Source organism: Acromyrmex echinatior, chromosome 2 (assembly GCF_024713525.1).
Source record: "Acromyrmex echinatior isolate Ae372 chromosome 2, ASM2471352v2, whole genome shotgun sequence".
NCBI lineage: Eukaryota > Metazoa > Arthropoda > Insecta > Hymenoptera > Formicidae > Acromyrmex > Acromyrmex echinatior.
Genome location: NC_141853.1, coordinates 21,963,051 through 21,978,033, shown reverse-complemented (window position 1 = coordinate 21,978,033; position 14,983 = coordinate 21,963,051). Strand labels below are relative to the sequence as shown.

Here is a 14,983-nt window from a genome sequence, read left to right as displayed (position 1 = left end):
TGTCTAATTTTATTATATTTCGCTAATTATATTGCAATATAAATAGCAAAATACAATACAATAATTAGCAATCATATTACACAATTTGTTTAATATTATTCTTTATTGTAACTTTATACAATTCAATATTACAATAATTATTATTTATAATACAATATACAATTATTAAACTCTGTGTACAAAATACAATATAAATTTGATATAATAGAAGTATAATAGAAGCATAATTAACAAATTTTAATAATACAGGATTATACGAAAACGTCGATAACATAAATTTTTCTAAACCAATGTTAATGAAATATTAATAAACGCGGAAGAAACAATTCAATCGTATTTACTGTTAATTACTAACTTGCGGAATAAAACTTATTAATATTGTGATAAAAAGTCATTTAGCAATATATTTATGGCAGCACTTTCATCGCGTTCAAGATAACTTATCCCAATGTAAACGAATCAAGGTTCCTCCGTCTTTTAATATGCTATAGTTAGTATCCGATATAAAGAACAGCAATTTTCATAGTGGAGAATGAATTTTCTACGTCAAATTCACAATGTCCATTTGTAAAAAAAAATTAAGTATTCCATCAAACACCAGCAGTTTTATTAAAAGAGGAGATTTTTGTAAATCCCGAATCTTTCAGACCACTTACGATAGTAATGAAATAGTTAAAAAGTTAAATTTTGGTAGCATGTCAATTGCAATTACTATTTTCATCACTTCTTTAATATAATATTAAAATTCGTGAGAAAATATATTCAACCACCCATCACTAAAAATCATCATTTATTAAAAATGAATAGAATAGAATAATTTCCTTACGAAATAGTGATTACGAAAGAATATATTTAATAATAAAATACATGCATTATTGTAATTTTTTATATGTATGGGTACAAAAGTTTCTCGGGTACCAACTGTTCGAGATAAGTCGAACCCGATAATAACAGGATTTTAAAGAACATTCATACTGAAAAATTTATTATATAAAATTTAACAATTCCTTTTTTCTGTATGCTTAAAAAATTTTAATTATCCCGCTAATATGAGGGTACCCATTCGACTTATCTCGAATTTTTTCTACCCACACATTTTTAATTAAATTCATATAATCACGATACATTATTAAAAGAATATGAAATACTTCAAAAATTATCTAAATCGACAAATATTAAAATTTGTCAAATATAATGTTATAATATCTGCATGTATTTTATCATAAAAAATATACATATAAATTAATAATAAATAATTTTCTGGATTGGCGGGATGTCCAATATCTAAAAATGATTTTAAAAATAACAGTTAGAAAATTAAATATACACATTCGTAATCACATTTTTATTAGAGCAATCATTAAAAAATAAGCAAATTGTTTGTATAAAAATTAAATTTGTTTACTTAATAATTTGGATTTAAACAAATAATCATTATATATTTATATTAATCATATATAATAAATTCTAAATTCTATTTGTTATTAAGACAGTACTGTTACTAAAATTATTATTAGTGGGAGAACATTTAATAAAACAAAGAAAGCAATGAAAATTGTATGCTAAAATATACTAGTGAATTATAATTTCGCAATTTGGCTTTAAAATATATAGTAATTATCACTGAGACTCATTGACAAAATTATTTTTAATTATTTCCAGTAATTGCAGACGAAAAAACTTATTATTAATTCTAATTCTGCATAAGAATCTCCGAAGAGACACCAAACTAGATTTCGCGAATGGACTTCATGGACTCGCGAAAAGCGAGGAGTAACTCTCCACGATGAAAATAATTTCGACTTTCTATCGGTACAAAGCACGCAATCTGGCATACTTTGACGCGAAAGACAGCGAAACTTTTGCATATAATAAATTGATCACTAAAATATACTTGTAATTCTATAATATTAAAAATGTAAATGTCAAAAAGCAAGCAAAAAGTTAATATTTAACTTGGCTCAGTTCAAGGTCCAATTTTCGTGACTTATTTAATAAATTTATATATTAATAAATCCGAAGAAAAATTGACGATTATTTTAACATAAAAATTTTAATTAGAAGTTACTTAAAATTATTAATGACTTCTTAATTCAAAATAAAATCCAATTAAAAAAAATTTTTTTTAATTAAATATTTATAAAACTTATTAAATTAATAAACAATTTTTGTTATTATATGTTTCGTCGATTTCGTATAATTTACATTTATATATTTATAAATTACGCAACAATTTGGTTTACTATAACAAAATAAATGCTATCTGCTATTAAACAGATATTCAATACGGATATATATAATATATTCCAGTAAATGAATAACTTATTAGTAATCGTTGACAAATTACAAAAGTAAATATATATGATAGCATTTATCTGGACATAGTTTACATAAATTTTACAATATATATTATTATAAGTACATACATTTATTTACAATATAAAATTAATTACAATATACAATATATAATATACAATATAATGCGTTACATAATTTGGACGCGTACAGAATTTTACAAAAAAATTTAATTTCAGGGCTGAAAAATAAATAAAATTTGAAATTAATTTATTTTATTTTTATATTTGATAATTGAAACTCTGATAGGAGAAACTGGAATCAAAAGTAACACGAGTAAGTTGTAACACTTATATAAAAACGTTATAAACAAAATACAAAAGCGTAAGGAAGAGATAGAAGTTTATAATATATTTATTAAACTTCTGTCTCTTCCTTACACTTGCATATTTTATTTATAACGTTTTTTATATAAGTGTTATAACTTACCTTTGTTACTTTTGACTTTAATCTTTCCTAATTAAATAAAACTTAAAATAAATTAAAAATTTTATTCAATTTTTAATTCCTCCTTTCCAATTATCAAATACGTACATATAATGTGTTTATTTCTGCCTGTCTATACTTATCATTCTACCTACACTGTCCCTACCTATTCATACTTATTGTCCTACCTATCCGTATTTTTATTTATTTGCCTATTCGGATATACTTATCTCCACACCTACATTACTTCATAAATGAGCAATAATCGCGAATATAATACGTTAATGACTGCATTTATCAGAGAAAAAAGCTTTTCAATTGTTGTAAAATTCTTTACTACGATTGATTCTTGCTTTGGTTCCTTATGGATTTTAAATATCTAAACCAATCATGTTGAAGAATTTTACAGTTGCAAAGCTACTTTCTTCGCTGAATATAGTCAATATCTACCTAATCATGTTCTATCGCTGATAAATTCAGTGGGGTGAATCGCGATTATATTAACCGCGATCATACACTGATAAAAAAAAATTTACTGCTGCAGCAAATTAGATGGTAAAATATGGCATAGCATTTTTAATTGGCTATAGCAGCCAATTTTTGGTTCGCAATGTCAATATAGGATTTCGATAGGTTAATACTAAAATTGGCTGCTGCTATCAATTAAAAATGCATATTTTACCATTTAATTTGTTGTAACAACAAATCCTTATTTTCAGTGTACTAATAATAAATAAGTAATAAAGAGTAATAATTAAAACAGCTTTCAATTTTTAAAATACAAAAAAAATTAACAAATATAAAGGACTAATGAGAGTCAGCGTAGATAATCAAGCGCAAGTTATGTAGATTAAAAAAAAATCTACGAAACTTGTGCTTGATTATCTGCGCTGACTCTCATTAGCCCTATTGTTTGTTGTTTTTTTTTGTGTTTTAAATAAGCAATAATTCAAAAAATATAAGAACTCGCAATTTGCGAGTAAGTTACCCTCCCGAATATCCAGTTTACCTTTTAAAAATTTAGATTGGTGTTACACACCAACCTACCTTGTATACAGATCCTCTTCTTTCTTCTGGCCAGATTGATCTCACCTTTCGTTGCTCCTGGCCAATATTCTGATTTCATATTCCAGAAATCGAATAACAAGGAGAAATACTCCTTTTTGCTGCCGGCTAACATCGCCAGCAATAAGCGTAAAGATTTTACGCTTTCGATGCGCGAACGCGTCGCGAAGGGGCAATCATATTAATGAAATGAACTAAATATTAATATGGATAATTATCAATAATAATAATAATAATTCCTTTAATATACGAATAAATATCGCGATTATTCTTTATTCTCATTTATTAAAAATATAATTACTCGATTAAAAATAAATTTAAATTAAAAAATCTACACATCAATGCTTTGATTTCAAGAGTCTCGAATATTATGAAATTAAATTAAATTTCTTTATATATAAACTTTATAATGTAATCAATAAAACTTTAATTTAAAAATATATAACGATTACAATCCGATAAAATTCAAGGTCCATATACGTATTTTTAACGATTCGAACGATTCGTTGCTCATCTCAAAGCATGCGGAGATGAAAAATTCAGATGAACGATGTAAGATCCGAAAAGGATAATTTTCCCTCATGTCAATAAATATATCCCTATTGGATTTTGTATACTATTAGAATAATTTTTTGTATGATTTATTATATTAAAATAATTAAATATTTTAAATATGCAAAACCCTGAACACGATTTTAAAATAATTATGGAATAAAATTCTTTTATTTCTTGGTATAAAATGTACTTTGGATCTTACATCATGTTACTACTTTAATTGGTATAAAATCCAGTTACATATGGATAAGTTATAAAAGATCAGGCTAAAGTCAGTGCATTGAAATAAACAATAATAATTCATAACTATAAAATGTCTCTCATATAAAAGCGAGATCAATATTATATACGTTACATTAGAATTTTCGTTGTTATTTCATGAGTAACATATATACAAATAAGTATAAAACAATAGAAGGAATTAAAAAAATAGTATACATTATACATATATGTGTATGTGGATACTGCTTTTCTGCAGCAACTTGTATAAAACTTAATCCTGAATGAATATTTGGGAATAGGATAGATAGGAAAATTAAAATAATATTTGTTTGTTACACTGTAACAAACGTTTTTCTATGTTATAATATTTATAGATAACAATTTCATTCATTCTAACTATTATTTTATATAAACTTTATATTTTTTTATTTTATGTATTTCATATATTTTAAAAATGAATATTTTATTCTTTTTTATTTTTATTTCCAAGTACGTCAAGATGTATTCCCAGGAAAAAGTATTTTATATATAATTATATAAAATTATATAAAAATATGTATAATTGTATATATGGATATTAGCCTCATCTGAACTTTTATACTTTTCATTTTATTGTATAAATGAACATATATATAATTGTATATATTTATATATAATTATATATAAAATATATCCATTTATATACACATATATATAAAATTATATATAAAATATTTTTTCACAAGGAATTTAATATTGTATAAAACATGATCATCGAAACAATCTATTTTTTATTATATTTTTGAGCTTGAATTACTTAGTATCAAACCGAGCTTGAGTTACTTCATATCAAAGCGTTTACATTAAGATACAAATTTACAATAAATAAATAAAATTTGAGCTAAATTAAATAATCTTCCTGAGTTAAATAGTTTTTCTTTATTCTTATAATTAAATTAACGAGATGTTGTGTAAAAGCAGTGGCGACATATAGGAATAATTACACTGAAAAAAAAGATTGGTTGCCGCAGCAAATTAAATGGTAAAATATAGCATAACATTCTTAATCGGCTACAGCAGTCAATTTTTGGTTGCATTAACCAATCGAAATCCTATACTGACATTGCGGATAGGCACAACCAAAAATTGACTGTTGTAGTCAATTAAAAATGGTGTGCCATATTTTATCATCTAATTTACTGCAGCAGCCAATCTTTTTTCAGTGTAGAAATAACTCAAACTGGGTGTGTGTAACGTGACATTATAAAAACAGTGCATGCACAATATATTCAATAATAAGAAGGTATCCAGGATTAAGTTTATCCTAATCTGTTCTAACTTATCCATTTTAAGACAACGGATGTATGTTATACATATATTTATCCGTATATTTTCGTTAAATTAATGCATATATGCATTTATAAATTTATAATACATTAAAATTATCACACATCCGTTACCTCAATAAAAATATTAATTCGTCACTCACCGATCCGACGCGCAACAGCGGAGTTAAATCTGCAACGTCGCTACGATGATTCTGTAACATAAAAATATAAAATATAAATTATAGCAAACTATAAAGAACACAAACAATATTTAAAAAAAAACGCAAAGTTCTCTTAAAATAATCATATAATTTTCAAAATGTATAATTTTTATAAGCATCGAATTTTTTAATTCATCATTGAGTTAGATGTTTATAAAATAATTATACGTTTTTTAAAACAGATCTTAAAAATTCGTATATATGAAATTTCAAAATAATCCTTTTTCTAATTATCATTTTTAAATCATTGTAAAATAAAATGACTCCAGAATAAATAAAGGAAAGATATTGATTTTACATAAGTAAAAAATATTTACCGCAAGGTTGCTCCGCCGGTGCCCGATGCCTCTCCTAGACCTCTTCCTCCTCTCAGAATCGGGTTGACATCCTCTCGCACAGGACACTCGCGTAAAACACTCGCGAATAGTACACTATAAACGCGCGCGGACTATTCATTTATAAAGTCTTTCGCGCGACACTGCGGCACTCCACGTTTACAAAACCCATGACAGGATTGCTATTTCGATCAGTGGAATTAGCACCACAAGTCGACGAGTACTTGCAAAACACACGGTAAACGCCAAACAAGGGTTAAACCCCACACGAAAGAAGACGAAATCGATCGTATCAAGTCCGTCACCTCTGGTTTACGCCTACATCACATTTAACATTGACTCAATCATACGCCCTAACTGCTAGTTCTAGTGGGACACAAGTGGTGCTGTACCACGAGCGATGCCAAGAGACTGGTAGACGTGACAAGCTCCTCTAATAAGAGTAAAGTTGGTACCATCGCCGATTGTCTAACAATCTAGACAATTCAAGAAATGGATTCCAACCCCTCGTCACGAGCTAGCCTTTTACAAGACTACTAGAGCTAGGCTCTGACTAAGTCATATTAAACGCGAGAATCATTTAGATGCTGATAGATAAACGCAGAGAAATGAGCGCCCTGACCAGAATTATACAATTCCTTTTTGAGCGACCCACCAGGGCGGAATTCTGTAACTCGTTATGCAATCGTTATGTGCTCATAACAACTGCATAATCCGGGTTACAGAATACAGGCCCAGAGACGAATCCGAGCCAATCGATTGTTTCTTACCGCTAAGGGCCGAACCGTTTGTCGGCAGACAGAGCGTGTCCTCAATCAGCCGACAGCAACACGTAGTTGCTAACCGCGCGAACACAGCACTATGACGAAGTGCGTGACATTACGCGGCCGGCATCACCTCGTGCCCGGGCACTTGGCGTGAGAGCATTGCAGTGACCGTGACCACTTAAGCAACGTCCCAATGAGAGTTCCGCTTTCCTGTCGAAACATCGGAGATGTAATTTCATCGTCGAACTAGAATGCCATTCAAATGGGTTTTGTTAAAAGTCCATTAGTCCGATAACTTTGACGGCACTCCCGAAGCAAACGCGCGACGCGACGAACCGGCTGCGGTTCGTTCACTTTCAATTAAATCGGCGGACGAGGGTACGTTAGCTTCCCTGTCGGATTTTTACATGAAGAAAACGATTTTACTCATTATCTAAAAATTTATCTAGATATATCATTCAGATAAATCCAAAAATTTTTAGATACTTGAGAAAAATCGTTCTTTTCGTGTATATTCTCCGGGTACTGAGCCCTCTCACCACGTCAAGGTGTACCCGTGAGAGGGAAGATGTCATCTGAAAAACATAATATGTAACTAATAATTATATATATTACTATGCAATTATCAATTAACTTTTAGAACTGAATATCAAGCATACGTTAATTCGTCACTATTGCGAAATACATTCAGAGCAGATAAAAGGACTGATTCTTTTATTACGATGTCTGTAAGATATGATTAGAATCAATGGAATGAGCTAGAGATAAGATATATTAATAAAAAAAAGAAGTATGTCTTTTATTATCGATAAATAGTTTCAAAATTATACTCAACTTTTTTATCATAACACGAAAGATGCATGAAAACGAAAAATTAATTGAATTATTAATTGCGCAAATTATATTAATTGTGAAAGTAGGAATCGCGTTTTGCATGAGAGTAATAATTCATTAACGTTGCTTTTTTATGACGTGTGATACCGTTCGAAGAATAATTGAGAGTTATACTCAAGCGAAACGCACACAATGTTATATTAATAAAAAATAATTAATTGTTGTCCGTAATTATCGCGAAATAGTAATAAATTATGTTTTTCCATCGCGTTTTGATTCCAAACGAATGAACCGTATGAAATATCTATTCCGTGATATATGATTGTCATCTCCATTCTTTTATGAATAATTATTCATGTGAATTAGTAATCGTATACTTTTAATATTCAGTAAAGTACAATATTTCATATTATTTAGCATTTGTCGCGATTACGTTTCGTAAAGAAATGTACAGAAAAACGGCACGCGACACAGCTACCTGCCTGTACAAGCTTCGATAATGGAATGACTGCGTGATAACTTCGCATAAACGTGACGCGTCGCCCGTCCGCCGGTCCGCCCTTCCACACCAAAACAATCCCCAAGGTTGCGCGCCGATCATCTAACTGTCGAAATGTTGTATTATGTCGCATATTAATGTCGCATATTATAAAATCAGTAAAATAATCTAATCGTGACATTTTTAAGATATTTCGATGAATAGGCTTTATTGCACGATCTTTACTTTATTTCTTGAATTCGTTACGCACACAACTCATCTTAGATATTTCAAATTGTGTTACAATAAACGATTAGTTTATAATAACTCTTTGTTACACGAAATCCGCGCAATATACGCAATATTTTTAACAAAAGATTAACGCATTTTAGCTTCTTGTTACTTTTAAATCGTAATCCGATAATTTAATAAATTTAATTTTTTATGTATCGTGTGTTTTCGATCCGAAAATAGAGAGTGATATGCGAAGCCATCAACGTGCTATCACTCATGATCATTAAAAAATACCGGTCTAAACGTGATAATTCGTAATTTCTAAACTATCATATATTTCGAGCGTGTGATAATATAACTATATACGAATGGCAGTCGCTCGATATATTTATGTCACAAATTATGAGCATTAATCAATTCGCGTTTGTAGACATTTAATTTGTGGATTAATGCGCGGAACGTTTCACACTACGTGTATCTCGCTTTGAAGTCGCCGAGCGAATGCCATAGTGATGACGTAGTCAACCACCGCACCGCGTGATGTGTTCTCCCACCCCTCGCTATTCGTCACGCGTCGTTTAGATTCCCAACTATTGTGTTTGAAAAATATTCAGTTATTATTTATTCAATTATTCATATTTTACACAATTTTGTCAAACGTACATTATATCGTACGCTTTACATTATATTCACGCTTTGCTTTATGGCCTCTCTGGCACTAGTTTTATTCTATATTACTTACACGATTCTTTTTAACGTAATTAGTAATTATTCGCGTGTGTGAGGTATTTTTGATATGTCTCAATTTTCATTATACTCTAAAATGATTCATACTTAAATAAATATTGATAATATTCTATACATCCTTCTATATATCCTTTATATAAAAATATGTGCAATTTTTCATTAATATTGTGAAACAATTTACGCTGAATACAGCTTTGGTTGAAAATATTAAATATCTTGTTAATCATTATTTAATTTTTCAGCTAAAAAATTAATTTATGACACTACTTGCAATAAATAATTCTCTATTTAAAAAATTCTTTAAATTAATGCCGATCATAGCTAGGTAAACTAACTGTTATGACTTATTTAAAATAAAAAACATAAAATAAGTTTCAGAAATTTATTTAAAATAAAAAGTATAAAATAGATTCGGGAAACTTATTACACTAAATAAAAAATAAGTCAGAAATATAGTTATTTAAAATAATAAATACTAAACAACTCTTATATTTTTTATTTAAAATATACACTGAGAGAAAAATGTTTGGTATTTATAACTATAATTACCATAAAATTACTATAAAAATTATAGTCACTTGATCATTTTTATATTTATTTAATTTCAACTATTTTATGGTAATAACTATAATTATAGTCATTTTAGATTGCTAATTATATACATTTGTTGCTAAAACTATATACATAATTACTATTATTATTATTATAGCAGTAATAATCATAATTATAATAATATGTAATTATAGTTACAAATACAAAACATTTTCTCTCAGTGTATACTTTAAATAACTTTATTTAACTCTTAATACACACCCCTTAATTTTGGATACCCTGTTATTATACACGTTGGGTCGTTCGTGTTCTAGATTATTTTTTCAGGCGCTAGACGTCCTTCTATTCTAGAATATTAATTAATTTTTACACATTTCAGTACATTAATTAATTTTTAAATATTTTAGGTTGCTTTATATAATAAAATACATACATAGTGTATATATTATATCGTGTGTATATTGGAAGGAATTTTTAGTTCTTATTCACTTGATAAATTTTTTCAAAAAGATTTATATATATTTGAATAGATTATTATAATGATACAATGAACATAATTAAAAATGTGTGGATACTTAATAATTCGAGACGAATCGATTAAGTACCCCGTAAGTAACTTATTGAGTACCCCGATATCAGTAAAACTTTTAATAATTTTTAATTATTAATTATTTAAATGTTACATTTAATATTTCATTTTACAATTATCATTATACATTATATTTTGATATTAAATAAATTGTATGCAAAATAATGTAAATAATAAAAATGTGAAACAGTAGCTGCATTCAGCAGAAAAAGCAGTTTTGCAACTGTAAAATTCTTCAATACGATTGATTCTTGCTTTTGATTCTTTATGGATCTAAATGTGTAAACCAATTATATTGAAAAATTTTACAACAGTTACAATGCTGCTTTCTCTACTCGCCGCCAATATATCATAAAGAAGACTGCCGATCGAAACTGGCGGAGTTGGTGGAGGGCTTCTACAAGATTGATCCGTTTTTATCAAATAAAATTTGAATTTAAATTAATTTAAATTAATTTAAAATATTACTTCATTTCATTCATAAAGGAAATTGTGAAATCTTAGATAGGCTGCATAATAATTACAATGATATAAATGTGCGGAGTAATCTTATAAAGGCTTAACTATTATATATTTGTAATTTTACGAGTATATTTTATTGAACTATTATATATTTGTAATTTTATTTTTTTAATTATAATTAATATTACATGGAATGCATTGTATTTTATATAAAAGAAAGATATAAAAGAAAGTGTATTATGATACAAAAGAAACTGTATAAATGAAAAATGTTAAATTAAAAAACGAAAAAAATATGTGTCCAAAGTAGGAATGGAAATGCTTTACTTGCATTATTATTACTTTTTATAATAATGATTTAGTAATAACGTTGCAATTTTTTAAAATGATAACTAGCATCAGGATTGAGAAAGCCATTTTCGAAAAGTAATTCGTTATTTATAGAAAAAATAATTCGTTACATTAATCGTTATACGTAGCGAGTAACATATTAGTAACGCATTACTTTTTATTTTTTTATTAATAAAATAATGAGTTACGTACTTCTTTTAACAAATATTACTTTTCAAAAATGATTTTCCCAACTTTTAGTCTTAGTTACCATTATAAAAAATTGTAACATTACTAAATCGTTACTATAAAAAAATAATGATAACGATGTTTACACCAATGCATTATTTCCGTCTCTACAGTCCAAAGAGGACCGCCGATTAGAATCGGCGGGGAGGGGGGGGGGGTGGAGGGCCTCTACAAGTAATTTCATTTTTGCCAGATTATTTGAAAGATGTATAAATAATTTTATTGTAATGTATCTTATTGTATAATGTGTTGTATTAAAAGTAAAAAAAAAAGAATAAAAAAAATGCACAGTTTATATTGAGCGAATTTAAGTCGATGAAGCAGGTAGATCTGTTTGCCAAACAATTAAACATGAGGTCTGTTTTTTATTGCTTCACTTTCTGGAACTGGTACACAGTGTCTCTAAGAGACTGCAATAAATCGTGCATCATACGGCAAAGCTTGTGCTTTACTTACGTCTAACTTAAGTCTAAGCAAGTGTTACGACAATTCTTGTGTTCAGACCCTATGCCTAGCCACTTTGCCGTTATTGAATTCGCTCATTTATTTCATATGATTGATACGTTCCAAAATTCATCGAAATTAAATTAGGTTTGTCGCGTTTGCACTTTTTGCACTTAGCATCTTTGTTCTCTCTCTTTACAATGCCTGAATATATTTATCTTATTTTAAGTGCAAACATTTTTGGAAATTTCAAGCAACGCTTGATAAACCTTAAGTTAGTTCACGTTGCTTGAAATCTCCAAAAATGTTTGCATTTAAAACAGGATAAATATATATTCATTCAGGCGTTGAAAAGAGAAAACGAAAATATTAAGTGTAAAAAGTGCAAGCAATGCGACAGATCTATTGGGTGCATTCCGTTTCACGTATGATGTGCATGATGCATCATTTATCCTAGTTTAACATTCAGTGAACACAAGGATAAATGATGCATCATTCACATCATGCGTGTGAAACGGAATGCACTCATTATCAATATAAGTGCATGAAGTGCATGTAAACTCGCACTTATGTATTACCGGTTGAGTTGTTGAGTATTGATGTGTGACATATCGCTTTGTAATATTTACCTCATATTTCAACTCTGAAATAGTAATATTATTAAATGTGAAAATGATTAAATTAACACAGGATATTGATTTGGAGAATTATACGCTCATCTTGCCATCAGTAGCGGTTGGAAATGTTGGACAACTGTCTGTTGACTTACTCATTTCGAATCTTAACCTTCCAAAAGTCGGTCAAATTTTTAGCACGTCATTCATACCTGTCGTTGGCGCAAACGCCTATCATGAGCATTCGAATGAGCTTATCACGGCGATTGATATTTACGCAGGGATCAAGGAACGTATTGTCGTTATACAAATTCGATCGCCGTATGTTGGCGAGCTTTTAGAATTTTTCAACGAAATTACGCAATTTGTCACCGAGAGGAAAATAGCTAAAGTAATATTTTAATTCCGTACTCTTTTAATAATATTGCAATTATCTTTATTTTACGAATTTTTTTTCACAGGTAATAATTCTTGCAAGCAGTCATGATTATGCAAAAAAGGAAGTCCAACCGCAGCATCTTAAGTTGAGATATGTTGCTTCTCCTAGTCTGCAATTTCAGACTGATAAACTCTTTGATGACCTCAACTGGATTCCGCATAAACCGAAAGACGTGACTGGAGAGGAAAGATTGCAGATACCAGGAGGTGGATTTGCTAGGAGCATCTTCAACTTTCTGTCCAATACTGATATTCCTTGCGCTATCTTATTCAAATTCTGTTCCGAAGGGGATAATATAGAAGATGCAATAGCTCTGGTGTGCTATTTAAATCAATGGATATGTGTATTAGGAACAAGCAGTAGTAATTTGAAGTATCCACCGTCTTGGAAATACTTATTTGGGAAGCCACCATCACAGGATATGTATTGATTGTATCTGGATATATTTTGTACTATTTTGTTAATCTTAAAATAATAATATTTTTGCTATGGCTATATAAGTGTATATTTGAATGTAATATATAATATAATATAATTTAGAACATTTTTCATATAATTTATATGAAAAGGATTATAGTATTTATAAAAAAAAAACTAACGGTTACTTGTTCAAAAAAAAAACTTAATTCCTATGGTTTAGATATGAATGCAGTAAATTATAATAAAAGTAGTTATAGCTTTATTTCACTTGGCACTCGTAACACTCTTGAAATCATTTCATTTTTATCAAATATTAAACAAGGAATTGACATGAGCCTTGTGAGTACCAAGTAAAACGCATCCTATATACATAATGTATAATTTAACTTTATGGTGAATATATAAAAATATACAAAAATAATTTTATTTTATTAAGTTTTATTTCTAAGGAAATAAATAATACTTTTCAAATATTTTATTAATGTTTATTTTTTAATAACAAAAAATATTCTACGCTAGAAGTTTGTATTTTGCAGAAAATGCCGAATAGGAAACAAGAATAGCTAAGAAAGCGGCTAAGAATTCGGAGTTCACCCAAGGACCGAGGAAAATTCCCGGATTATTTAGAACAACTACTGCCAAGGGATTCACACTATCAGGATCTTCTCCATTCCTTATTGCTTTACGAACAGCGACATATTTTTCCTCGTCATACAGTTTTATGTAATAATCGCCAGACCTTGCTTTCTTGATATCTTCTGTCCAGGATATCTATAACACAGGCAAAATAATTTCACAAGTATTAAATTATCATTGATGACTTTCATGTTGATTAGAGTGTCGTGTTATCATTGATGATTTTTATTAAAGTATAGAAGTTAGATGATTTCAAATGAAATTTTCAATTAACAATTTGAAATCAAAATAAGTAAATTATTAAATATTTCTAAATGTTATTATTTTTGTTCGATTTTGTCGCATGTTTAATTTACAATCTTTGTTTAATTCAAATGTATATTTGATTCACTTATGTTAAGATAAGCAATGTTAAAAAGTATGTATATATTACCTGATATTTATTATCGGCGCTCAGTCTGACTGCCGGCAACGTCTTGCCCTCGACTTCGGCATACAAACTGATTCCTTTTATACCGTTGTTGCATTTCAACACGAACTGCATGGTAAAAGCGACATTCGTGAGGACCGTCGCATCTTCCGTCACATATGACGATGCGACAATCTCAGGTTTTTGACAGGTCTCAGCGAAAGCCACAGAAATTAAACTCGTTAACGCGCACAAGAAAAAAACCTTGTTCATTTTGTAAGTTTTGATGTTCT

General features: G+C 28.8%; 2 protein-coding genes and 1 long non-coding RNA gene across 4 annotated transcripts; 1 reads left to right on the top strand and 2 right to left on the bottom strand.

Annotated features, from left to right (window-relative positions):
• Nucleotides 1-4,869: 4,869 nt before the first annotated feature.
• LOC147910635 (uncharacterized) lies at nucleotides 4,870-7,057 on the bottom strand. The gene is made up of 2 exons (XR_015544263.1): nucleotides 6,469-7,057; nucleotides 4,870-6,142 (listed from the first exon to the last, which is right to left on the bottom strand). It is a non-coding gene; the product is annotated as an uncharacterized LOC147910635 (long non-coding RNA).
• A 5,534-nt stretch (nucleotides 7,058-12,591) lies between these two features.
• LOC105150996 (proteasome assembly chaperone 2) lies at nucleotides 12,592-13,725 on the top strand. Of its 2 annotated transcripts, XM_011064423.2 has the most exons (3): nucleotides 12,592-13,177; nucleotides 13,248-13,431; nucleotides 13,513-13,725. In XM_011064423.2, the coding sequence occupies exons 1-3, from the start codon at nucleotides 12,845-12,847 to the stop codon at nucleotides 13,653-13,655; spliced, it is 660 nt and encodes a 219-aa protein (XP_011062725.1). In that variant the 5' UTR covers nucleotides 12,592-12,844; the 3' UTR covers nucleotides 13,656-13,725. The 2 variants fall into 2 exon arrangements, with proteins under 2 accessions (XP_011062725.1, XP_011062723.1); XM_011064421.2 differs by having other exon boundaries at nucleotides 12,593-13,177; nucleotides 13,248-13,725.
• A 391-nt stretch (nucleotides 13,726-14,116) lies between these two features.
• Nucleotides 14,117-14,963, bottom strand: Tapdelta (Translocon-associated protein delta). The gene is made up of 2 exons (XM_011064420.2): nucleotides 14,715-14,963; nucleotides 14,117-14,416 (listed from the first exon to the last, which is right to left on the bottom strand). Exons 1-2 carry the CDS (start codon nucleotides 14,961-14,963, stop codon nucleotides 14,156-14,158), a joined length of 510 nt encoding a protein of 169 aa, XP_011062722.1. The 3' UTR covers nucleotides 14,117-14,155.
• Between the last annotated feature and the right edge of the window lie 20 nt (nucleotides 14,964-14,983).

Excerpts from the sequence above, each read along its gene's own strand:
- LOC105150996 (XM_011064421.2), top strand. The coding sequence starts at position 12,845 with ATGATTAAATTAACACAGGATATTGATTTGGAGAATTATACGCTCATC. Across the intron at positions 13,178-13,247 it reads CCGAGAGGAAAATAGCTAAA|GTAATAATTCTTGCAAGCAG; the intron begins GTAATATTTTAA and ends TTTTTTTCACAG.
- Tapdelta (XM_011064420.2), bottom strand. The coding sequence starts at position 14,963 with ATGAACAAGGTTTTTTTCTTGTGCGCGTTAACGAGTTTAATTTCTGTG. Across the intron at positions 14,417-14,714 it reads GCGCCGATAATAAATATCAG|ATATCCTGGACAGAAGATAT; the intron begins GTAATATATACA and ends CCTGTGTTATAG.